Below are 26,485 nucleotides of genomic sequence, written 5' to 3' on the forward strand. Positions count from 1 at the left end.
CTTCTCTGCTAGACCCTGGCCAGGCCTCCATCCACATGCCTGCCTCCTACAGTTACTTTTGGACTTTCTAGCCTCTTGAATATTTGCTCGATGGGCAGCCTTCAGCCCAGTGTGGCTGTTGGTGTCTGCTTCTGGAGGCACTGAGGTATGGTGAGGTCCTCTGCATGACCCCATACCCCGGCCCAGCACAGCAGAGCAGGTGGGCAGCCTGGGAGATGATGCTAGGGGCTGGAGAGGTGACAAAACTGAGGTGCATCTTGGGGAAGGGGGAGATCTCTGGAAGTCATCTTGACTGTGGATAACACTGTTGTTTATTCCTAACAAAAGGGCTGGGGTGGAAGGGCACAGCGGGGGCGGGGTGAGGGTGGCAGGAGGGCTGGCTGTGCTGTCCTTTGTCTTTTAAAAGTAACCCAAAAAGGAGAGCTCTCTGTACAGCTGGTTTTTGTGCCTAACGTCTTCCTGGACATTTTTTCCCTGAGTCTAACTTGCACCCTGCTTGCTCAATTTAAGCCTGCTTCCCCTTGACTTACCATGGCTCTAGGCCAGCTTTCCTTTTCACATGCCCTTGCTTTCATTCTGCCATTCCAGTTTTTCATTCTTACCCATAAGTTATGATTCTCTCAATAACCTTTTTTTATTAAAAAAAAATCACATTAGTGTCAGTTCATCAGTTCATGTTCTTTTCTATCCAGTCCATCTGTGATACAACCCAAATCCTGTGCCCAAACTGGGTTCTGAGATTTGCTTCCTGATCCCACACTCTCTTCTGGTTTTCCCTTCATTTACTCCTTTCCTCACCTCCAACTGCGAAGGACAGCTTGGCCCTGAAATAGCTGCTTCTGGTCTGGGAACAGTAAGGCTTGTCCCCTGACCATCCTTTTGGTGGCTCTTGTGCTTGGGCTCACCCTGAGCTAAGTTACCCTATGGCTTGGCAAACAAAGGCGATCATCTCTCCTTGTCTTCTACAGGTCTTATGTTTATCCCTTGCCCTCCAATACCCTTGTTGAGCAGAGGCCATTCTCTCTTCCAGGGAGGCATAAAGCCCAGAGAGGACGTGTGATTTGCCTAAGGTCACACAGCAAGTTAGAGACTCAGCTCCACCACTTATTGCATTGGTAAGTTCATGCAAACCACCCAAAAAAGCTTTTACCGAGTACCTGCTGCATGTCAGGTCTTGTTCTTAAGTTTTTTGAGCATTTCCTCATTTATAAAACAGAGCTAATAACTACTTCAAAGATTTTGATGAAGATGAAATTAAATAATGTATATAAAGATGTGTATGTTTTTAGGACAGTGCTTACTCAGGTGTTAAATTTGGTTACTATTATTAGCTAGGTCTGGACTAGAACTTGGGTTTCTGTCTGGTGCTTTTCTCATCAATGTTTTTTGGTTTATGCATTCATTCATTTGTTCACTCACCCACTCATTTGGTTGACTCAGGGGCTATTCCTCAGGGTGCCCCCGCCCCAGTTCTGTAGCAGAATTACAGTTGGTTTGGGTATTACAGCTTTTCCCCTGGGGCCAAACCACCCTGTTCTTTCAACCCCAGGCTCTGATTCTCAAGGCCCCCTGAGGTCTGCTGCTTACTCTGAACCTGGAGCCTGCTCCATTCCCTTCCTCCACTCCTCCTCCTTTATGTCAGAGGCTGAGGATCTCTGATTTCCACTGCGTGCCTCTCTCCTCATCTTCCCTCCTGGGCTGAGCTTGCAATAGCAGCCTCTGAGTAGGTGCCAATACCGGAATTTCACCCTGACATGCTTTGCCATTCCTGGGATAACCTGCACCCTTCAAGTCACCTTCAAAAATTTCCACAACCTCAAATGGCTCCTGCCACACCTTCCTAACCAACTTGGGCTTGGGCTGTTGCCTGGGTTAAAAGGACCAACAAATAAACACAGACTCTTCTTTTAATAAAAAGGACCCTGTGTTTCTCTAGAGCTGTGGAGGAGTGTGGAGCATTTGGTGGCTCCGAGTCACTTGATGCCCCAACGTGGGGGGTGGGTGCTTCCCTCTGCAGCCTGGGCACCTCCTCCTGGCAGCCCAAGGGAAACAGAGGCAGAGGTAGCCTAAGGGAGATTGGGGGTGGGGAGAGGAAAAGGCATACAGGGATTTTTAGACATGACACTAGGGTGTCGTGGCAGTTGACAAACGGACAATGAGAGGGCAGAGTAAAATTGAGTGGCACACATGATTTTCCTGGAAGCCCAGGGAGCTTCAGGCTCTTCAGGAGGGCAGGAAGTAGGGAAGGGCAGCGACCTGCTATGATGTGCAGCTACTTCTGGGTCTCCCTTAATGGGACCACTCTGATCTGGAGAAGACCATCACCCAAGTGAGAGTCATTCTGGTGACCCCTTCTATCACCAGGACCCCACCCCCGTTCTCAGGATAGAGATACAACTGAGAGGGAAAGAACCAGGGTTCCCTTGCAGGCCTACACTCGGCCCTGGCATCAATCCTCATCTGGCCTTGCTCAGAGGCCCCACCTTTCATTTCCCTCCCAATCAGATGTTTCGTGCTAGCTGGCTCCCATGTTTACCCTGAGTTGGTCGATCACCCTGGCACAGAGATGAGCACACAGTTGACCAGGGGAAGACCATGCAGTCACCTGGGCCACACCTGCCCTTTGACCGCCTGTCATCCCTGGCAGCCTTTGATCTCTTCTGGCCTGGAGGCTGGAAGCTGAGGAGCTGGGACACACAGGTGGCTGGCTATAAAGATCAAAGGGACTTGGAATAAAAGGCCCTAAGCCTGGGTTTAAATATAGTCCTAAATGGTTTTAGGCGAATCACCTCATCTGTCAAGGCCCGGATTTTCCCATCTTCAAGATGGGCAAGCTAAGATTTGGTCCCTATTTGTTCTCAGAGCCATGAGAGCAAAGTGTAACTGTAGGTGTAAATGTCATTGAGAACTTCGGAAGAAAATCAGTATTAAAGCAATATTCCAATAATAATGAAAGATTAGGATGGAGAAAACAAGGATGGCGGGCGTGTGTTGGGATTGCACAGCTCATTCCTTCTCCTCCCACCAGGCTGCGCCTCTCTCACCATCCTGCCCCACTCCCAGCTTGGCGGCCTCCGGATCCATTACGTGGCTATGGACAGAAAAGTGGCAGTCCACGAGGGTGGGCCTCCTGTGGTCTCCTGGGTCCCTGAGGAGGGAGAGAAGTTGGACCAGGAAGGCGAGGACCAGGTGAAGGATCGGGGCCAATGGACCAACAAGATGGAGTTTGTGCTGTCAGTGGCCGGGGAGATCATTGGGCTGGGCAATGTCTGGAGGTTTCCTTATCTCTGCTACAAAAATGGAGGTGGTGAGTTCATTTTGAGGTAGGCGTGGTGGGGAGAGCTGTGCCCTGATAGCCAGGCAGTGCCTACCTGGGTGCCTCCTGCTTGGGCAATGCGGTAAAATGGGAGGAGGCAGGGATGGAGTTGGAGGACTTGAGTTCAAGTTCTAGCTCCACCACTGGCCTCAATGTACCTCTCTGTGAAATGGCAATGATACCCCACAGGGCTACAGTAAAGATTAAATGAGGCAACAGCAGGACCTACGAATCTGAGTTTTTAATAAGCTCCTTCATTACTCTGTATAAATGTCAGTTGTTGACAGGATTCATTCATTTGTTGAACTAACATTATTGTGGGCCTAGCATGTGCCAGCCACTGCTCTAGATACAAAACAGAACATATCCCATGTGTTGTATTCTAGTGCAGGGTGGTGGATTACAGACAAATGAGTGAAACATGTGCTGTGTCAATTGGTGATGAGTGAAATGGTGAGAGCAAAGCCGGAAAGAAGGCTAGGGAGTGCTGGGTCACAGGTGGAGGGAGACGGGTCTGAAATGTAAGGTACCAGGAAAGATTTCACTGAGGAGGTGACATTAAAGACCTGAAGGAGGTAACAGAGTGACTCTTGTGAATGGATATCGAGTGAAGAGCATTCCAAACAGGGAACAGAGGCCCATAGTCTTGCAGGCTCTGCTCTGGGTGAGGTAGGAACCACTGAGGAATTTTAATCAGAGAAAAGTTATTATCTTGTCTATCTATAATTTCTTTTAATTAAAGAAACATAATTTTATTATTGAAAATCACTGGTAGTAAAAATGAGCAGGGACATGGTAGGAAGGGGCCTGAATACTTGTTTTAAGTATACAATTAAGTGGTTTTTAGTATATTCACTGAACTGTGCAACCATCACCACCATTGAGTTTTGGGCACCTGTTAATAGTCATCCCTCGCTTCTCCCCATCAGCCCTTGTCAACTGCTAGTCTACCTTCTGTGGCTATGGACTTTCCTATTTGGATGTTTCATATTTCTATGGATTTGTCTGTGACTGGCCAGGTCCATGTTTGCTTTTTGAAATACCTGCATTCTCCTTGTGGAAGTAATATATGTTTATAGTGATCATTAGAAATATTCTGGAAGGTTAAAAAAAAAAGAGAGAAACATTATCATTTAAAGATAACCATTGTTTAGAAAATCCATCTAAACACTGTTTATATTTAATTTGATAAATTTTTACTGAGTATCTACCGTGTATCTTGCTCTGTGTTTTAAAACTTATAGTTATTACTACAAACTGCTTGAACCAATGACTCCAAATAAATAGAAATGGGATTTCCTGGGCAGGGCAGGGCTACGAAGCCAAGACTGGGAGGGGAGGCAGGAAGAAGAAGTAGGGGTGGTGACCTACTTCTTTATCGCAGGCCACAGTGTCGTGGACAAGTAGGATGTTAGAGCTAGAGCTAAAGATGATCTAGGCAGAGTCCTCATTTCATGGAAGGGGACACCCGAAAGCACAGAGCTCGAGGGCAGCAGTAGGCCCTGGAAGCCAGGTTCACTGGCCCCCACGTCGTTGTGTGCATCTCGCCCTGCATCTGACAAGGAGGGAGAATGCCAGCCCAGGTTCCAGTCCCCACCCTGCCTCTGTCCTGCCTGGTGGCCATGATCTCTGTACTGACCGTGGGCGGGGTGGAGAGACAAGAGCCTGCGACAGCAAGCAGTGACACTGGGCTGAGCCTGCCATCTGTGAAATGGCAGGACCAGATCACATTTATGTGCAGGGTCTGTGTTCCTCTCTGTCACCTGTGTTCTCACTTAGCTCTGTCCCAGCCTAACTACATGGGAAAGACATGCTGCTGCTTCGAGCATGTTTCCTTCATCTTCAACTTGAGGGGCCAAGTGAGGTCTGGGGTCTCCATCTGGGACCACTGGTCTTTGGGAATCTAGGGGGGTGGTAATGAAGGTCCAGGAATTAATTTCCTTATCTCAACAACTTAATAATAGATCTATGTGGGAACACGACTTCACAGACTGACCCAAATGCCAATTTTATGCTTCAGGCTAGAATTGTACCAACTCGCTGTGGTAATATGGTTTATCTCAAGTTGACCATAAGCTCTGGTTGGCAGTTAAATATAGTTTTTACTAATATATAAATTAAAAATTAATTACTAATAATTATTAATAAGTATCTGTTAAAATTGGTTGTTAATGGATTATTAATTAATAATTAACTAGTGATTATTAGTTAATACATAGTTCTGTAGAGGACATCTTTCAAAAGGAATGAAAAAGTAATAAAGTTATTGGTCTAATAATGTCTTTGGTTATGAAAAAGTAGGGAGTCACCAAACCAGGTGAGCCTCAAGAAATTATTCCTTCCAAAAGAGAGTTTTATGAAATTTTGAGTTTTCTAGTTGTCGGTGGTTCAGGGGAGAGTGCTCGGCGAGATGAGGTGAACCTTAGTGCAGAGGGAGGGAGAGTTTACACAGGCCCCGTGCACAGATCGCTGTGGCATCACAGGTGCCTGTGCCCATAGCCTGGGCAGGTGCCAAGAAAACTGAGCCAGGATCACCTGCCAAAGCCAGGGTTCAGAGAAGCTTGCTGGAGGGGAGGGCGTTTGCAGTGATCATGTGTTAGAAATACAGGGAGAAAGACAACGATGGAGGACCCAGCCTCCTCCCACTGTCCCCAAAGGCCCAAGCCTACTCCTGCCCTTCCGGGAGGATTCAACCTGAGGCAGGCCCAGCTCCAGGCCTCCTGAGGGCACCCCATCCTCTGTAGGGCAGACGTCTACACTTCAAGGATAGAATGAAGCCATTTCCTTTACTAGAGGGGAAGGATCACCACACAGCCAGTGGACAGGAGCCTCTGGGTCACGTGCCCTGCAGACTTCCAGTAAAGTGCCCCCTGGGGAGTCCCCCAGCTGTGTCCCTTCTCCTGAGCGCTACTCCCATCCGAGCCCCTGCAACTATCTAAGCCATGGAAAACAGAGTGGGTGGTGTGTATTAGCCTGGAGTTACTGATGCTCTAGTGTTACCCCGGATGTAAAGGCAAACATGGTGTTAAAAACGACTTCAGAACTTGGGGGAGAGTTACTGGCTGGTCCTGGCTCCATAGGGCCAAGAAGACCCAGAAATCCTTCTCACATGTTGGTTGCTGTTGGGAATGCAGACTGGTACACAAATTTTGGAGGGCAACTTGGAAATGCACATCAAAGACCTTAAAAAATGTTCATATCTGAAAGGTGGAAAGAACCCAAATGTCTGTCCATGGTAAATGGATAAACAAAATGTGATATATACATATATATATATATATGAATATTATTCAGCCTTAAAAAGGAATGACATCCTGACACGTGCTACAACATGGTTGAATCTTGAAGACATTATGCTAAGTGAACTAAGCCAGTCACAAAAGGATAAGTACTGTATGATTCATTTTATATGAGGTGAATAGGCAAAATCAGAGAGGAAAAGAATGGTGGTTACCAGGGGCTGGGGAGAGAGGAGAACGGGCAGTTAGTGTTCGCTGGGGACAGAGTTTCAGGCTGGGATGAGTGAGAAAGTTCTGGAGATGGATAGTGGTGGTGGTTGCATAATAGTGTGAATGTACGTACTAAATGCCACTGAAGTGTATACTTAAAAATGGTTAAAACAATAAAATTTATGTTATATATACTTTATCACAAAAAAGCAAAAAAAAGGCGTATACCCTCTGACCCACCAATTCCTCTATTGAAATTTTTACTAAGGAGCAAATTAGACAAGTGCACAGGGTGTGGATGACGGTCTGCATCACAGCAGTTTTCTCAGGAAACAACAGAAAAGGCCAAAGGAGGTGCTGACAAAATAAACTAGGATAGATGCCTAAGGTGGAATACTATGCAGCCAGTAAAATGATGCCGTGAGATATATTTACTGATCTCAAAAGAGGTTCATGATATACATTTTAAAAATGGTTATCAAGTAATACATAGTAGGTTCTCATTTTTTCCAAAAAAGAAATATATATACCTGTGTGTTTATTGGAAGGATATATATGCATTTTCCTTTCTTTCTCTTTGTACTTCCTATTTTTCTGCAAAGTATTACGGATTACTTGAGAGACATTATAATGTAGTAGTTAAGAGCACAGACTAAAGATCAGACCTCTGGGGTTTGTGCCTCAGTTTTTTCATCTGTGTCTCAGTTTTTGAATCTTTAAAGTGGCCTCAGTTTTTTCATCTGTAGAATGGACATAACAGTAGTATCTATGCCATGGCAGGTTGTTGTGTGAGGATTCTGATATTGGTGAAGCATTTGGAAGAGTGCCTTATACACAGTAAGAACCAAATAAGCATCAAGCATTATTATTGTGTGATAAACAATCACCCACTTGCTCATAGGTATAATTCTGAGGTGAGGTATGTCTTTGTGACTGAAGTGGGTACTGTGGGCCTAGGATTGCCTTCAAATCCATTCATTTGTAATTTGCTGGATGTCTTTTAAGCCCGGCCTCCTGTCAGGGCCTGTAGTCACTGTCCGATCACCTGGCTGGTTGATACCCCAGTTCCTGAGAGTTGGGCTGAATAGAGAAGTGGCCATCTCTGCCGAGAGCCCACTTCAGATAGGAGCCTGGTGGAGGGGAAAAAATCCCTCTGAAAATTATTAGGGGGAAAATAATTTTTCCAAGGTGTTTCTATTTGTTTGTTTTTCTCTAAAATGTAACAAATGTGATAATTTAATAAGCATATCAAATTATACAGAACACGTGTTTTTGTTCCAAAAATAATAAATTGACTAGATTTGTGAAGCACATTGAGCAAATAAATAGCGCACACATTAGGATTTCCACTGAAATTTCTCTTCAAAGATCTTTCCTGTCCTGAGTAAGGTTCAGACTGGAAAATTTCTGCCTGTACCTGGGCACAGACAGGAGGAAGCCGATTTGTGCCCCTGGGAGGGGTGAGGAGGGAGATGAACGCGTCGGGGGTGGGGTGGGGTGGGGGTTGGAGCACAAGTCTCTGGGAGAGGCCCAGGCTGAAAGGCTTGGCCCCCGCCTCCCCTTCCTCTGCAGGAGCCTTCTTCATCCCCTACTTCATCTTCTTCTTCACCTGCGGCATCCCAGTATTCTTCTTGGAGGTGGCACTGGGCCAATACACCAGCCAAGGGAGCGTCACAGCCTGGAGGAAGATCTGCCCCCTTCTCCAGGGTGAGTGTTCTCCCTCACCCACCTCCCGAAGGGCACCAGCCAGCCTCCATCCCTCCTTGACTCCCCCTTCCTGTCTGCTCACTACCCCCTCATTCATCCACTCTCATCTTGTGCTAAGTGCTGTGGGGGACATGGGAAGTATAATGAGGCTTATAAACCCCGAGGAGGAAGGCACTCCTCAAGAAAGGCAATACCAGGTCACAGATGAAGAATCAGGACCAGAGCCTTGCAAGTGGAGGACCCTGAAGCCTCATCTTCACCAGCTTCATGGAAAATGTGCTCCTGTGTCTGTGATGTGGTCCCAGACGTATCTCCAAAGTGTGTAATAATAGTGATGATGATGATGTCAAACACCTGTTGAGCCCTGTGTGTCAGGGTTCATGTCAACACCTTCCACGCAGTTCCTTATCTAATCCTCCAATAATAACTCGTCACCTCATTTTGTAGATGCAAAAAATGAGGTCATTTGAACCCAGGTCTACTTGAGCTGAAGGTTCATGCTCTTTTCTATGTTAGGGATTATGTTAGGGACAGCTCCTGCTCTCCTCTCTCTGCATCTGTTGGCACTAATGTGAGCAGCTTGGGGTGTCCTTCCACGCCCCCTCTAAAGTTGATTGGGCCACTGCGAAAGAAACCCAAGGGATCTTGTCCCTGAAAGGTTCCTTGAATATTTGAAATGGCAAGAGGACTCTTTCCTAAGGGAGCTCCAGGGACTAGGCTACCTAGGGTTGCTGCCCAGTTTAGTAAGCTGGACAGAAGTGGGCTTCGTGGGGGACGCTGGCTCCTGAGCAGGCTGGGAACCTGACCACTAATTGGGGGTGTTTGGTGGTGGGGCAGGACAAGGCTAGCCTGGTACTGATTCCTCTTGGGGCCTCCATGGGGCCCTGTCAGGCAGCAGTGAGGGACTGGGGCAGGGTGGAGCTTGGCCCAGCCAGGTTTCTACTCCAGGGTTCTGGATGCCCCAGGGTGCTGTGCCTTCAGCCAGAGCATACAGCTACTGGGGGGTCTGCTCTGGACTCCAGCAGGAGCCTAATTCCCACCCAGCTGAGTTCTGTCCCCAGGGCAAAACAAGCTCATGGGTGGCACAAGCAGGGCTGGCACACAGGTACTGAATTCGAGGAGGGCTGGGCGGGGGGTTGGTGCGCCATTGACAGGGCGAGCAAACCCAGCACTGGATGGGGGCTGGGGGAAGACACTGCTGCTCCCTCCTTATTTTCCCAGTTGAAGGGACCCCAAGGCCTAAGGTCTCAGGGAGAGGCTCACTCACGTTATGGGCCCCTGTGTTCTTGAGACGGTCCAGGCTGCTGACTGCCTGTCCTCCGCTTGCCTAACTGCCCCCACTCCATGTTCACCCTCCCGGGGAGCCGGTGCACGCGGGCGGGGCACGGAGGAAAAACACCCTCCGCTCCCCCACAGCTACCTCCTCCGTCACTTCGCGCAAGCGCGAGCCCCCCCCCCCCCCTCAGAGGCGGGGGCGCCCTTCCCGCCCGGCGCCCGCCGCCTAGCGGTGGGTGGGGCGCTGGGTCCCTGGGGGAGCTCAACGCGTTCCCAAGGCACAGTGGCTGCTTGTGTGGTGTGTCGCTGTCGTTACCCCCACCCCCACCCCCGCCATCAACCGGCCTGGATGCTTCGCAGAGACCCCAAGAAGGGCGGGAACCCTTAGAGTCCCCCGCGGAGTTCGCCAGGCCAATGGGAACGGGCGGCCTGGGCCGGCTCGCCTGGCACGGGGTGGGGGGGGGCGCTGTCGGCGGCACCCATCGACTGGCCGAGGGCTGTCTGCTGCTCTCCAGCCTTCCTGACTGATCAGTTCTTGAGTTAGACTTCCTCCGGAAGGAGGCTGACGAACAGGCGGTACCGCGCCCACCCTCCACGCTTTCACACCTCGCGACTGGCAGCTGAGCCTCACCGTGGCAACAGCCCCCTCGCAGGACGCAGGCGGGTGGGTGGGCGACTGCTCCCGCGCTCGCCCCTCACTCGCCAGAAGGGTCAGCCCAGGGGACAGGCTGTGCCCTAGATCCCCGCTGCTGCTAGGTGTTCAAACAACAGGCTTTACCCTCTGCCCACGCTTGCCACCCCGGGGGGAGATGGCATTTAGGCTGAGCCGGCTGCATAGGTCTGGACAGCTCTTCCCTGCTGCTTTCTTCTGGTTTTGGCTCTTATTTTGAGCCTGATTTTGAGCCTGATTTTTACCAAATTTTCCATAGTCACTCTTGTGTTCTTCCAGCCTTTTAAAACTTTTACAAGTAATGCATGATTGTACTAGAAAAACTAGAAAATGCAGATAGGCAAAAAGAAAAAAAAAAGACTAAGAAGTGAACTCAAATCCTATAACCCAGAGCAGTGATTTTCAACTGGTGTGCCTCAAGAGTTTTAAAATATGCCATACCTGACTGTTTAGTCAGGGGCACTCACCTCTTCTTTCTTAGATTTTCAAATAAAAAAATGACATCAGCCAGTGCAGCAATAACTGTTGGGTGTGAATGAATCAAAAATAATACCTTTTTTTTTTTGGTCAGATGGGCAAAAAATATATTTTTTGGTGTGCCAAAGAATTTTAGTAATTAGTTTATGTGTGCCATGAGATGGAAAAGATTGAAAATCGGTGACCTAGAGAACCACTTGTTAACTTTTGGATGCCTGTCCTTCCAGAATTTTTCTCATTAAAAAAAAAGATATACATTCAAATATATATTATAAAAATGGGGGGATGCATAGGATAGCGTTCTGCAACCTGTTTTTCTTACTCAGAAAATGTCTATAAATGGCTTCTCAAGCCCATAAGTAAACCCTGGTGGTTCTCTTTGTGTAGCACCTACTATCCTAATCACTTTGCAGTTTCTAGGTGACTCTTTTGGGCTAACATTGATCTCTTGGATTCTCTTACTGCTTTCCACCCCTCCCCCACTCCGGAAGGCATTGGTTTGGCATCTGTGGTCATCGAGTCCTATTTGAATGTCTACTACATCATCATCCTCGCCTGGGCCCTCTTCTATCTGTTCAGCTCCTTTACCTCCGAGCTGCCCTGGACGACCTGTACCAATAACTGGAACACAGGTATCCATTGTTTCAGCTCCTGGGATGTGGGTTCTCCCTGTGGGGCTGGGCCTGTGGTGGCTGGATTGTGTCAGAGGTTGGTGGGCTGGAACAAGAGCAGCTTGAGGCACATGGGGACGGGGACTGGGCTCATGAACCACCTGAGCAGCCAACTCCTGCCACTCTGGAGGTGGGGGCTCCAAAGGAAGCTCTTGGGACTTGGAATGCTGGCTACCACCAGGCCGCAAGACCAGAGAGTCAGAGGTACTAGAGTGTGAAGGCATCTCTTCCCATCTCATCCCTAGCTAATGCACTCCTCGCTTTGTCCCAACAGAGCATTGCATGGACTTTCTGAACCACTCACGAACCAACACAGTGATGCCTCCTGAGAACTTCACCTCACCTGTTATGGAATTCTGGGAGTAGGTGCTGGGCCTGGTTGCCATGGGCTAGGGGGCCTCAAGCAGAGGAAATTCGGGTGTCTGAGACCTGGGACTTGGAGTGCAAGTTTAAGGCTCTCTGTGCATGTTTTCCAGCACTTAGCCCCACCCCACACATCACTGAGAGATGAGAGGATACTCACTTCTATCCATAGTTGTTCACCTACGTCTCCCAAATCCACCTATGTTCACCCAGACTCACACATTTATCCATGTCAGTCAGCATTCTCACACATGCCTCCCTGCATCCTCAAATCCCCTACACACCACACACCCACCAAGGCTACACATCTACCTACACATGTCCACTGGTATGCTGGAAACAGTCTCGACCAGCTTAGGAGAGTTGATTGTATACATCCCTTCCCAACCATTTCAGTCACATTGACCAAGGTGGGAGTATTTACACCACAAGAATTGGCAAACCCTACACTCACACATTTACCTTCCCACATGACCACTTACACCCTCACACCCTCTTGTGCCCATGTATGTCCACCTACACTCTCACACATTTTATCATCCCCATACACATCTTTAAGCACTATTACACACCCAACTCCTCCATTGATACCCATATACTTGCTCATAAATCTGCACATATAAATATTTACTCTCCATATACTCATTTATACATTCCTCACCTCTCCCCCTCTTTCTCTCTTTCTCTCTCTCACCAACAGAGAGATCTGAATGAGTTAGAGAGACAAAGATACCTATGGTATTACGTGATTTGGTCTTCTAACAGCCAGGGGCATACAGACAACAGGTGGGAACATGGCAGGGCTATGGGAAGGTGGAGTGGGTGGGGGCAGGGGAAGCCTGGAATATATCTATGGGGTCAGCTCTAAGAATCAGGAGACTTGATGACAGAGGCAAGTTGTCCCCTTTAGCCTTTCACCTGGTTATTTATTTCTCCCACCCTTTAGGAGACGTGTTCTGGGCATCACTGCAGGCATCCATGACCTGGGAGCCTTGCGTTGGGAGCTGGCCTTGTGCCTCCTGCTTGCCTGGGTCATCTGCTACTTCTGCATCTGGAAGGGGGTCAAGACCACAGGCAAGGTGAGGTGCTCTGGTTCCTGCTAAGCTCTCTGTGGCCCCCAGAACCTCTGGGGATGCTCACAGCGTCTCTCTGGAGAACTGAAAGAAATCATAGTTTAAGGAGAGGCCTGGTGAGAATACAGGAAGTTGTAGGAAGGCAGAATTTAGTTCAATACAAGGAATGGATATGATTTTAAAAGAACTCTTTATGTAAATAATATACAAAACAAAATAAGAAACATAAAAGTCCCACTGTCAGAGCTAAGCACTGTATGAGCCATCACCTCGATGGCAGGTTGGATCTGTTAATCTGTTCTTTTAATGTTTTGCTGCGTTGCCTTCTAGTTTCCTTTATATGTGTGTATGTGTATAGCTGTATCTAGTAAGTGTGCATATTACACAATTAGGATCAGATACTCTTTTTTCTTCTTCTTAATTCTCACCCAAGGATATGTTTTATTGATTTTAGAGAGAGAGGAAGGGAGAGAAAGAGAGAAACATTGATTGGTTGCCTCCTGTACACACCCTGACTGGGAATCAAAGCTGAAACCTGGGTATGTACCCTGACCAATAATCAAACCCACGACCTTTTGGTGCATGGGAAGACACTCCAGCCAACTGACCCACACCAGCCAGGGCTGGATCAGACACTCTTATGACTTGCTTTTTGTATTTAACAGCAAACACATCAAGACAATGTTTAGCTTGAGCTAGCACACAGAACTGTCTTTGAGGGTGAGTTTCCAATCACTGAAGGGGTTATAGCCAAGAATGGGCAACAGGGCTTGTTGTATATACAGAGACAGTTCAGCTTTGAGCATTATTTCCAACCCAGAGAAGCTGAGACTGATGCTTCATGCTTTTTAAAGCCAGGAATAGACAGGTACTGACTTTTCTGACTAGCATTCCATGGATTGTTGAAATAATAATAACAGCAGTAGTAATGACAAAAATAGTATAGTAATAATAATAATAACAAGGATAGTGCCACCACTCCGAGTAAAGGGCTGAGCTTGGTCAGGGACAGAGTGGATTCCCCTCTGAGTGTCTCCAGTGTACCAAAGCTCAGGCCACTGCTACTTCTCCAACCTTAAGCCTGGAAAAATACAGTCTCAGTTTACTCACAGATCTCTGTACAAATCTGCTCCCCTTCCCCCTGGTGAAGGGAGGCCACCCTCCTCAGGGGACATGGGAAGAACAGCCCCAGGGGACATGGGGAGAACAGGCAGAATAAGGGAGACCAGATTCTAGATTTAAAAATAGTCTTTGAAATGTTATGGCTGGAAACTTGTACCCTGTCCTTCCTCCTCACCCCTTGCCCTGTTGATGTGTATCTCATACTCTGCTGGGGGCCCAAACCCACTGGAACGTAGAAAGAAAGGTGCAGAAAGTTTTGTGTTCCCCAGTCTCAGATGTCTCTCAGAAGGTGCTGGACACTGAGCTAGGTATGGCTTGTGCCTCCTGGGAGGGGTGACAGAAAGATCACTGTAGATTCGTTGTTACCTCTGGCTGCTAGGCCCGCAACAGGAGTGACTTTGACCAGGAGTGTTTTCCCTGCAGGTTGTTTATTTCACAGCCACGTTTCCCTACCTGATGCTGATCATCCTATTGATTCGAGGCATCACGCTTCCCGGAGCCTATGAGGGCATCATCTATTACCTGAAGCCAGATTTGTCTCGCCTGAAGGACCCCCAGGTAAGAACTGTGCTGGGGACTACTTCCCCAAATGTCTCTCACCCCAAACCAGATTCATACTTTTGAAAATCTTCTATTGCTTCCCTCTTGTTTTAAAGACAATCAGTGTCCACTGGAGAAGAATTAATAGGGAAAAAGGCATTTTAGTATATTTCCTTCCAACATTTTTTCCTAGCTGGGTGGTGTATGTGTGTGTTGGGGGGTGGGGGAGGGGGGAGAGGGAGAGAGAGATAACGTAATTGAGAAAATTATATATAGAGCTATATTTTTCTTTCACTTAAATGATATTGTAAGCATTTTCCACATTATTAAATTCATTTGTAAATCCCATTTTTAACACTTGCATAATATTTCCTCCATCCATCATCTGTCCATTCATTTATTCAGCCATAATATACAGAGGCTCCATTAAGTGCCAGGGAGTGTGCAGTGCTGGTGTAGGCAGGCTCCATGTGCAGACTTTCACTGCCAGTGTTTGAGGGCACCCTTCTTTCTGCAGGGTCCATGAGAGATTCAATTATAACTTATTTTAATCATTGATAATTTGATAGGTCAAAATAATATCATGTTTTTGGTATATTTTAATTTTTTTCACTACTGTGAAGTTGGACATTTTCCCACGTATTTATCAACCATTTGTATTTCCTGCTTTAGGACTTGTCTGAGCACATTCTTGGTCTCCACTCCCCGCATCTCTCCAAGAGTCTTGGTGTTTTCTTCTCCATATTTCAATGGTGTGGCCCCTATGCCCCAGCATGGCTGCCTGGGGCCCACTCTGCTTGTTGAACGAGAGCAGATGCCCTTTAGTTCCTCCTGCAGAGTGCCTAGCCTTCTCTGGGGTATAGCCATGGGTGACAGGCTCCACCTAAGAAATTCAAGTAACACACACTTACTTGGTGCTTGCTTAGTGTCCACAGAGCCAAGTTACAAATGGGCCCTGCCTGTGAGAGGAGGGCACGTTAACCAAGGGTTAAGATATAAGTGGCTTTCCGGGAACACTGAGCAAGCCTGCTGGGCTCCCTCCCCTCCCTCTCACCACTTTCTCGGGGTCTCCTGTAGGTGTGGATGGACGCGGGCACTCAGATCTTCTTCTCCTTTGCCATCTGTCAGGGGTGTCTGACAGCCCTGGGCAGCTACAACAAGTTCCACAACAACTGCTACAGGTAGGGGCACAGCTGAGGGGCACATGCCTGCCCATGTCTGAGAAGGGTGGGTCCTGATGGCGGGCCCAGTCCTTCTCCTTTATTATCAGGGAGCTACAGGTTGTGTGAAATTGACATTCTGGGCTCATTTCCCCAACTGACTTTCTTTCTTCCTCTCTTTTCTTTCTCCCTTTCCTCTCCCCACCTTCTGAAACCCCATCTTTGTCTTTTCCTTTCCATTTTTCTGTTCCTTTTCTCTCCCCTCTTTGCACTGTCTTCTGATCTCTCCTTAAATGATGGATTTCATTCTCCCTGTTCCTTCCTGTTTTATCTGCATTCCCCCCCACCCCCCCACCCCCCGCAGGGACTGCATTGCCCTGTGCTTCCTGAACAGTGCCACCAGCTTTGTGGCTGGGTTTGTGGTCTTCTCCATCCTGGGCTTCATGTCCCAAGAGCAGGCGGTGCCCATCTCTGAAGTGGCCGAGTCAGGTAGGTGCCACACTGCTGTCTGGGACCTGAGGGGAAAGAGGGTCAGAGAACACAGATCCTCTTACAGGAAAGCAGGGGTCCTATGACCCTTTTAGCATCAGGGGCAGTGCTTGGCTCAGAGCAGGGCCTCCATAACCATGGGAGGGAGGGGGAGAAGGGGATGGATGGACCCACAGCTGCATATATGGATGGACAAATGGGTGGACAGCATGCTCCCTAGAACCTGGGAAGAGCAGGATAATGAATGGAATCACCCTGCCTTCTTGAACCATCCCCACTAAACACACACACACACACATATACATTCATGTACACATATTCGTGCACACACACACTCATGCACATACACACATACATACTCATGCATATACACTCATGCACACACACACTCACGTGCACATACACACACAGTGCCTCTGGAGAGGGCCCTTCCCTGAGGGGAGTGAGAGCCCTGGGCTCACCTGATTGTGCTGTGTCCTGGCAGGTCCTGGCCTGGCCTTCATCGCGTTCCCTAAGGCTGTGACTATGATGCCCTTATCCCAGCTGTGGTCCTGCCTTTTCTTCATCATGCTCATCTTCCTAGGGCTGGACAGCCAGGTTCGTCACCCAGCCCAGCCCTGCCCAGCCCCGCCCTGGTCTTTCAGCTTCAGTATTTCCTGGTGTTAACGTCCCTCTTACCCCTTCTCCTGACCATACATTCCAAGGCCCTTTCCACTGTCCAGGGCTTGTCCTGGGGTTAGTTGGGTGATCCCAGACCTTGAGACCCTCTCTGGTGAGGGTACCACTTGCTTTGTTCTCTCACACCTGACCCTTCCCCATACTTGGATGCACCCTCCCAAATGTCCCTCCAGCCTCCTTCCAGCTGCTTGGCTCAAGCTGCCCACCCTGCCCCCATAGCCTTGGGACAGAACACATATCCCCTCTCCAACTCTCACTGCTGGGACCTTCTGTTGTGGATATGTGGCCAAGGGCAGAGCTGGCCTTACCCTTGGCCACCCCCTATTTCTACCTTTTGCACCCTATCTGCACTGCTGTGCCTCAGCATGGGGGAGTGGGGTGAGAGGAGGCTGGGCAAGGCTGTGCTGGGGAAGGTCCAAAGGCAGGTGGCCCCTCTCACTTCAGCTTCCCTCCTGGCCCACAGTTCGTCTGTGTGGAGTGCCTGGTGACGGCCTCCGTGGACATGTTCCCCAGGCAGCTCCGGAGGAGCGGGCGGCGAGAGCTCCTCATTCTGGCCATTTCTGTCATGTGCTACCTGATAGGACTCCTCCTAGTCACTGAGGTGAGCAGGGGAAGCAGCCTGCAGGCTGGGCTCCGGGGCGAGGGAGCCATGGGGAGCACCACTGACCCTTCTTAGAGCCACTTTTCTCATCTGCTAAATAAGGGCTTTGACACCCTCGCAGTGAGATTGTAGGGACCATCTGTGTTTGTTAGCTCTCTTTTGGTTTCAGGTGACAGAAACCAAATGCAAGCTGGCTTAAGCAGCAAGGGGAATTTGGGGAGGTCAAGCAGAAATATTTTGTTTGAGGTATGGTTGGATCCAGTTGCTCTAATGACATGGTCAGAAATGCCCCTCTCTATCTCCTGGCTTCCCTTTCCTCTAGTGCCTTCATTCTTAGCCATTAGCCCTCCTGACATTAAAGAGGGCTTACCTTCTGCCACCCACCCAACCCCACAGGACAGAGAGCACCCTTTTCCTGAGAGCGTGGCCAGCGTCCAGCCATGACTCTTCTACAGGCCTGGAGCAGGGAGAGGAATGCTGGGCAGACAAAACAGTGTATGTCCACCCCAGTCCCCAGTGCCCTTGCAGATGTTAGAATTGCCCTGATGTTAAGTGAGGGGCCAGCAGGCAGAGAGAGGTAGGGTAAACTCCTTTTAGATGCAAGGAGTAACTTCCCGCGGGCTGGGTAGGATGGAACCCTGATGGGTGCTTGCCCTGCTGCTGCATGGTGGAGCGTGTCCCCTCCCCTGCTGGCCAAGGCCTCAGCTCCCTGCCCTTCTCCACAGGGCGGGATGTACATCTTCCAGCTGTTTGATTATTATGCTTCCAGCGGCATATGCCTGCTCTTCCTCGCCATGTCTGAAGTCATCTGCATCAGCTGGGTGTATGGTAAGTGGAGTCGGGGGAGGGGCCTCTGGAGCCCAGCTACGGGTGGGACTTGCCCCGGTGAGAGACGGGGTGTACCAGCCTCTGGTTCCTATGTGTTTTTTATTGCTGTCCTGGTCTTTTTACTCGGGAAGTTTATCCGTTGCTGGGAACCCAGGCGTTTCTCATTGTGCAGGAAGAGTGGGGATAGTGACCACACTGAGTTCCTTGAATGGGGAGGGTCATTGTAAGTGACAGTGGACAGTTTCATTTTCTTTGATGTAGAGGCTGCCAGGGGTCCTTCCTCAGTGGGAGTTGTAGTTAAAAGGGACCTTCAGGGCCACTTGTTCTGATCCTGTGCAGACCCCCACAGTCCCTTTCAAAGTTTTCGCCCAGACTTTGCTTGAATACTTCTGTGAACAGGAGTCATGCTGTGTTTTTGACCTTTTCCGTTGTGGTTGTTGTGCATTCTTTCTTACACGGAGGTCAGCTGTGCCTCCCGTTGACTTCTTCCCACAGCCCTGGCCCCTGGGCTCGGAGATGACTAACCAATGGTGCTGAGTGCTGTCATTTCCACACTGTTATTGTGCCCGACAACAATGGAGGAGACACCTTTAGTTACTGAGCCAATGCACTGCTGTGTGCAAGCACTTGCTACCTCACCATCAGTACAACAACACTTTATAGGGAAAAAATGAGGCTCAGAGAGGTTATGGCTCTTTCCTGAACTCACACAGCTAGTAAATAGAGGAGCCGTCATCCCCCAGGTCTGTATGGCTTCACTGTACCAGGTTGGGGGGCACATTGCCAATGTCTCAAGGCTCAGGGCAGAGAGGGTAAGGGGTGCCATGTACTGGGGCCTCGGGACAAGCTCTAAGTAGAAAAGTTTTATTTTGCTACCTTCAGCCTTTCTATTTGTTGTCCTTTCCCCTCCTTGGATATGTCCTCTCCCTTCTCACTCAAGCATCCAATGTCTTCCTGATTGTCCCCTACTCCTTTTCAAAACCTGTTCTCAGAGAGGGTCTGATAAATTCAACCACAGTGAGGTGTAAATGGCTGATCAGTCTTAATATGTTAAACCTACTTAGCAGTATCTGGTTTTTAACTGGGGAGAAATGTATAAGCCAAAGGAATGACTCTTTAATGGTGGCATTTCCTGCCTTAGTGACCAGAGGGGAGATGTTTTTTGGTGAGGGGAGGCTAGGGGGTCTTCTAAGTGTCTAAATGTCAGGGGTTCTTCACTTCTTAGGAGACAGAGCAAATGTGAAAACCTGAGGACATTAAACAAAACCAGTCATTGTTTTCATGCACACAAGCCAACCCTCTCACCATGCTTCACTGAGAATGCAGAGGGTGTCCTCTGGAGTCTAGAGTCAGACCTCCCAGTAGTGATCTGGCCCAATCCTCCCCTCCCCTTCCCTGTAGTGATCTGGCCCTATTGGAGCTTGCCAGATCTGCCTGAGCAGTGGCACGCTTGCTGTTTTGTGTTTTGACTTGAAACTGAATTCATCTTTGCTATGCAGATAAACAAGCATCTGCATAGCGTTGAGCCTCATTTTAGGCTCACATCCTCCTCTGTGGTTAGGGCAGTGGCATCTTCATCCCATGACGGGAACAGAGACTGCACTAGGAAGTTGGGTGACCCCAGGGCGGCCCCCGGTTTGTTGGTGGCAGCTCCTTCTCCCTCCCCAACTCCCAGTACTGTGTCTGGGGTGCCAGGGACTCATCTCATTCACAGGGTTGGGGGAAGAGCACAAAGCAAAGTGAGTCCTTCCCAAATACCCATGAGCTCACCCCACCCTTCTGTTCTCACTCTTCCCCCACTGTGCCTGGGCAGGGGCAGACCGTTTCTATGACAACATTGAGGACATGATCGGGTACCGGCCATGGCCCCTGGTAAAGATCTCCTGGCTCTTCCTGACCCCTGGACTTTGCCTGGTATGTGCCCACTCAGCTACCCCTTTATTCCCTCCTGCCTCCAGCAGACTCGCAGGGATGAGGGATAGGATGCCTGAGTTCTGGTGCTCTGAACCTGACTGTCCAGTGACCTTGGGCGGCTGGTCCATTCCCTCTGATGTGTTACCCTGGCCCTTCCTATCTGGGGCTATCTCTCCATCTGGTTGCTTTACCATCATTATCATCTATTTCAATTCCTGCTCCTTCCCTTTCTCACAGCATCCCCACCCACTTGCTTGATTTCCCAGTTATTGGTCTCTGTCTGCTTAGAGCTCCTCTGTCTCCCTTCCTTTCCTTGATATCTCCTCCTGTCTCAGTCTTTGACACGAGTGATGCCCGGGACCACAAGTTGCAAATGGCTTTTACTCTTCCTCCTCATAGATGTACCACAGTGTGTTTAACTTGTCCTCTGTCATTGGGTATTTAAATAGAGAGGAGGGAATTTCAGTGACTCTCTGTCTCATATGTGTCTACCCCCCCCCCCCCATTTCTAGGCCACTTTCTTCTTCTCCTTGAGCAAGTACACACCTCTCAAATACAATAACATCTATGTGTACCCTCCCTGGGGATACTCCATTGGCTGGTTCCTGGCTCTCTCCTCCATGATCTGCGTCCCACTCTTCATCATCATCACCCTCCTGAAGACCCGGGGTTCCTTCAAGAAGGTAGGGGGCTGGGGGAAGTGATGCATTAAAGAGGGTACTGAGAGAGGTGGGATCCAAATACCACCCAGCACACTACAGCTGGGGCCCAGCTCTGAGTGTGGGGCAGCCCTGCAGTCTAATGGAGTCTTAAAGAGATGGGTCTTTGAAGACCAGTCGAATAGTTTCATTTTCAGAAACATTCTAAAGTCCCAGAGTCCTAGACCTCCAGAATCTGACCTCTAGAAGATTACCTGGGCAGGTTATCAAAGGGTTAAGGGGAAACTAAGTCCCAAACAAGAACATAAATGGGCCCAGACAGAGAGGTTTCTAGAACACTGATTCCTTGCTCTTGGGAGACTGATAACTAGCTATCATGGTTCATTCCAGACACAGTCTCCTGGCTTCTTTTCTTGTATTAACCTTGTCTGGGGAACCATGTGCAAAAAGCTTCCTGTTTAGAGTTTAGGACATGCCTTCCTGGAAGGATATATAGTCAGTGTCTCACAAAGACATTATATCTATAGAAATCTATCTGGCCTACTAGTAGCAGAAAACTCAACCTGCAATAAGCAAATTGGCTTATGTCTTTTCTTACATATCAAGATCAGAGACAGGGGTTGCTGGCATTTAGTTCAGCTGCTTAAAGAGGCCATTAGGGACCAGATTCTTCCTATATTCCTGTACTGCCATGGTGACCATGTTGTGTCTTTATTACATGCTATCACTTCATGGTCACAAGAAGGTTGTCATGATTCCAGCCATCACATCAGCAATCAAGGCAAGAAGGGGGGAATGATGATACCAAAAATCCCAATAATGATAGTAATGTACTTCTATGACTAGTAAAAACAACAATAGATACTTATTGAACATATAATAGTAATAGTAAGAAAATAGTAATAATAAGAAGAACAAAAATAGATACTTATTGATGACTTACCCTGTGCTAGGCACTGTACTGTGAGGAATGTACTCTTATTATCCTCACTTTACAGATGAGGCAGAGAGGGATTAAATGGGTTGCCTAAGATTGCACAGGTAACAGAGCCAAGAGTGGAACCTAGTTCACACTCTTAATCACCATTTATTGCTGCTTCTCTCTTCTCAAAATACTTATTATTTATTTATTTACTCATATGGCACTGAGCCACCAGTCCCATGTTCCTGGTTCTGTGCAGGGCCCTGGAGATACAGATACGAGGAAACATCTTTGCCTCTCTCACCAACAACATCCACTCATTCCCTCTTCTCTCCACAGCGCCTGCAGCAGCTCATCACCCCTGATCCCAGCCTGCCACAGCCCAAGCAACACCTGTATCTGCATGGCAGCAACGGCCAGGACTGTGGGCCCTCCCCAGTGAAGGAGGGACTGATAGTTGGGGAGAAAGAGACCCACTTATAAGATGTGGCTGAAAGCCAGGTGGCTACTGAGCCAAGAACCTGGGTCAGGGCCACCCTCTCCCCCCCAGTGGGCAGCCTTCACCTCTGTCCCCATCACAGCCCTGCTGAGAACATCTGCGATGTCTGTGGGCACCCCCAGTGGAGGCAAGACCCTCTCCTCTCCTCTCCTCAGCTGATGGTCCCACTGGAACATGCCGTGCTGTGAAGTGACTCCCTGTTGGAACACACCATCTTATTTATAAAGGAGAGTGGTCTTTTTGGAGTTTACCATGTGATAATAACACATTGCATTGTGAGGGATCTCCCGCTGCAGGGATGTTCCCTGTTCGAGTTTACTATGTTTGTGCATTGGAAGATAGTGCCAGTTGGAATACATATCGTGATCTGATTCAGAGAACATGAGGGAACACACTGTGCAGGCAGGGGCAACTGAACACACCACGTTGGATTCTGACATTCCATTAGAGGGGTCCTTCACTAGTTTTAGCGTTCTGGAGTCCAGGGGAAGGAGACTAGAGAATAGGCCAGGAGGCAAACCTTCACAGGCCATCATTGCATTGACTTCTCCAGGAGGCAGTCTCTCCAGGTGTTCCTAGTTCCAGTGCTAGTTCTACACTCTTCTTCAAATGTTATCAACTCATGGAGCGTTCAAATGGAAGGGACTTACAGATGATCCCTGGACTTTACAAATATGTGGCATGTATGTCCTATGTCCAAGACAGACATTGCTAATCAATCACCAATTCTTTCCCACCTCATAATCCTTCCAAATATAGTGCTCCAGGCAGTTCCATTTGCCATCCTGATTTTGTCCAAATCCCTGACGTCATGGATGAGGGCCAAAGAGACAAAGTGACTTTTTCAAGTTCACACAGCTCCTCAGCACTAGAGATATGACTAGAACCTGGTCTTCTGGTTCTCAGGCCAGTGTGCCTCCCATCACCCCCTCCTGCCTAAATTAACAAGCCTGTATGTATCGCCTGCCCCCTATACTGCCTTCATTACCTCGCCCAGTTACGCTGTCTTGGGCTAGGAGGGAGTGAGGTCCTTTCTGTGAAGGGTGAGCCCCTCTCCCTAGATTGGTGCCCCCACCATAGTATTTTCTCTGCCAGTCCTTACTCATGTGACCAGACTTCCTCTCTGGACCTTTCATTCTTGCCACTTTCTATGTCTCCTCCCCAGTGGAGGCCTTGGGGTCTGCAAGAGCCCTCTGGTTTCAAACAGAAAAGGTGTGTGGGTGGGGTGCTGTTTTCCCCATGCCCCTACCAATCATGCAGATTCTTCCCTGGCTGGAGAAGGCTTTCTAGAGGAGGAAGGCAGGGCTTGTGTTCAGAGGGAAGTGAGGAGAGGAAGTGGAGGTGGGATGGGCCACTCAGGATAGTTTCTTGGGGTAGCACCTGAGAGCTGGAGGAAAGGAAGTCACCTGGGGAGACTGATGCGTAGGCAGATATTACCAAGAGTCAATGTCCAGTGGCCAGAGTAAAATTCTATGGTCTAGCCCGGGTGAGTTCCATCTCCAACAGCTCCAGGCCATCCTCAGATCACTCATCACCCTTTGCCCAGATATGTAGGTATGTCTCAGCTTGTAAGAGCAAGTATATTGGCACACTGGGCACAAGAAGATGCCCAGACTTCTGGGTTCTGGCATTCCCCTTCTGCATCCCTCTGGACTGCTCCATTCACCTGTGTTCCCTTTTCTTGGACTAGTCAGTGGGTGAAGAAGGAGGTACAGGAGGAAGGGATGGAGAGAAACTGCTTCAGTCAGATCACACTCACTGATGAGATGGGAGCCTGAGTTTGGGCAGGCACAGTGCTCTCTGCTGTCTCCTGGTGGCCAATAGGAGCAGTGCCACCTCCCCAGATCCCTGCCTCAGACCTCCTCAGTATCCTTTACAGACAGAAGGAAAGAGCCCGCGCCCCTGTCCTCAGGATGGATGGACAAGCTGAACAGCTCTCCTTCCCTATGTAAGCTTTCACGATCTGGAACCCAAATGCTTCCCTCATTCTTCTCCCTGTGGCTCCAGCTGGGCTCCCCAAGAGAGGCAGCTTGCTTTGGGCAGCCAGCTGCAGAGGACATGCAGTGGGCCAGCCAGGCTCTCAGCTACCTGTCACCACCCACAGTGTGTGTGCTGTATAACCTCAGTTCTGTCAGCCTGGAGAACAGCATTTTCTGTTGTGGGCAGTTCTGCACGTTGGGGCACAAGTCTTCCCCAGCTCACGGGGCCCTAAATCTCTCTCGGTCTCTGCAGCCTGTTCACAGACACTATTGTCTTCCCATCCTCCTCACCCCACATAAATCTACCAGATCTCCTGGCTTTGAACTCACAGCCTGTCTTAGGAGGTCTCTGCTTAGGCAGAGGGACTGCTGGAGGCACTCAGTATAGAACCTCCTTGGCCTGTGGGTCCACGGGATCTGGGTGGGGCAGCTTGGGGCTGGAGGAAACAGAGTCAGGGAAAGGGATTTTGGCCAACTTCACAGCTCATGGAACCCATTCATATTGGGTTCACAACATGGGCAAGGAGCAGCGATTGGACCCTTTAAAGTGCCCGGAGCACTGATACAGGTGTGTGTGTGTGTGTGTGTGTGTGTGTGCACATGTGTGTATACAGAGAAGGTGTGGGGTTAAACTGGGGTTCTGTTTTTATCTCATCTCCTAGGTTGTTTTATACTGGTGACCAGAGTCCTAATCTGGCAGCCATGATTTGTTTGGCCAATATGGTATTTAAAAAAACTTTTTTTTCAAGTGTATGCTTTTAGGTACTACCCAGTTTGCTGCAGCTCCATCACTCCCAATTACCCAAACCTGAGCTTTTCACACATTTGTGTCTAAAGCCATTTGAATTCATAACCTGTGTCCTAGAGGAAGGACTGGGAACCTTTGGGCAAGGCACGGAACCAGAACCCTTGCCTGAGCAGGAGGGGAACCAAAGGCTAGTAGTCTCAGGATCCCAGTGCTCAGAAGGGGGCAGTCATAGAACAGCCGCCAACTCTGGCTTGTTCATGTGTGGGTTTCCCACTCGGTAGACTCTCTGATGTTCATGAATCCTGGTCAATTCTCACCCCTCCCACCCAGGCTCTTCCCTTTCCCAAAGAAGGGTGGTGGTTGAGTTTACTTGCAAAGATAGATCTGAAGTGTCAGGCCGTAGTGCCCCCTGTGGCACAGTAGATACCAAAGCCACAAAGACCTGTTGGATTTTCTGATGTTTAGGATCACTTCTGCCTCCCAATCTCACCAGTTCATCCAGATGTGCTTAGGACTCATCACTCCCTCCCCCTTATTTTAGGCAAAAGCATTTAGTCTGACTGGCAGTCCTCTATCTGTGAGGCTGAGTCAGTCCTGCTTTCCTCAGCATCCTGAGCTCCTCCTGGGATTCCCCCCATACCCACTCCCAGGATGGGCTTCCTGTGGAGCTGACTCTCCAAGGCTGCTGGTATCTTGGGGTTTGCAGCCCCCAGCCACTCACCTTGGTTGTTCCCTGTGTCCCCCTTGAAAAGACTGAGTCTGGGTTTGGACTCTCCCCCTCTTGTCTCAATTGGGAGCCCTTTCTCCATGCAGTGTGTGGGTTGCCTGTGTGGGGAGCTGAGGAGTAGGCTAAGCTATGCTTGTACCCTCTCCACCCCCTACCCCAGGCCAGGAGAGCTGGGGGAGCTGAAGAGGGCCTTGAACTCCGCTGAGATTGGAGCCCCAACCCCTGATGAATGGACTTCCCATGTGTAAGACTGTGGTCTGTGTGTATTAGGTCGGAAGGGTGCCTGACCAGGCAAAAGTGATCCCTGGCCTCCCACCTTTACAGCTTCTCCCACCTCCTTCTGTGCAGGGCCCAGAAGGGGCCTCCAGGCATCGCCTGGGCTTCACCTCCAGCTGACCTCCTGAACCACCCTCCAGGTCCAGGGCACCTCGAGGCTGACCCTTAACTTCAGGTCAGGGTCTCATGTCTGCTGCTTCCGTGGGCGGGAAGCATCCACTGTGCCCTTCTGTTCCATCCCAGTGTTACCCAGGGATGCGGGCCTTGGTCTTCAGGTAGAATTCCTCCCACCCCCATCAGAGAGAAAGGGAATGTAAGCCACCCAGCCTATCAGCCTTGTAA

General features: G+C 49.2%; 1 protein-coding gene across 1 annotated transcript; it reads left to right on the forward strand.

Annotated features, from left to right (window-relative positions):
* The first annotated feature begins 1,044 nt into the window (after nucleotides 1-1,044).
* SLC6A12 (solute carrier family 6 member 12) lies at nucleotides 1,045-22,526 on the forward strand. Its single transcript, XM_016224804.2, has 15 exons — nucleotides 1,045-1,115; nucleotides 3,029-3,307; nucleotides 8,338-8,472; nucleotides 11,386-11,526; nucleotides 11,840-11,927; nucleotides 12,875-13,007; nucleotides 14,547-14,681; nucleotides 15,741-15,844; nucleotides 16,188-16,312; nucleotides 16,797-16,909; nucleotides 17,454-17,591; nucleotides 18,317-18,419; nucleotides 20,233-20,333; nucleotides 20,846-21,016; nucleotides 22,254-22,526. The coding sequence occupies exons 2-15, from the start codon at nucleotides 3,094-3,096 to the stop codon at nucleotides 22,395-22,397; spliced, it is 1,845 nt and encodes a 614-aa protein (XP_016080290.1). The 5' UTR covers nucleotides 1,045-1,115; nucleotides 3,029-3,093; the 3' UTR covers nucleotides 22,398-22,526.
* Nucleotides 22,527-26,485: the final 3,959 nt, after the last annotated feature.

This window comes from Miniopterus natalensis, chromosome 2 (assembly GCF_054644295.1).
Source record: "Miniopterus natalensis isolate mMinNat1 chromosome 2, mMinNat1.hap1, whole genome shotgun sequence".
Taxonomy (NCBI): domain Eukaryota; kingdom Metazoa; phylum Chordata; class Mammalia; order Chiroptera; family Miniopteridae; genus Miniopterus; species Miniopterus natalensis.

What these genes read in the sequence shown, in the direction of transcription:
- SLC6A12 (XM_016224804.2), top strand. Translation starts at nt 3,094, where the DNA reads ATGGACAGAAAAGTGGCAGTCCACGAGGGTGGGCCTCCTGTGGTCTCC. An exon ending in GATCTGCCCCCTTCTCCAGG is followed by an intron (nt 8,473 to 11,385) that starts GTGAGTGTTCTC and finishes CCACTCCGGAAG; the next exon opens with GCATTGGTTTGGCATCTGTG. An exon ending in GACTCCTCCTAGTCACTGAG is followed by an intron (nt 17,592 to 18,316) that starts GTGAGCAGGGGA and finishes CCTTCTCCACAG; the next exon opens with GGCGGGATGTACATCTTCCA.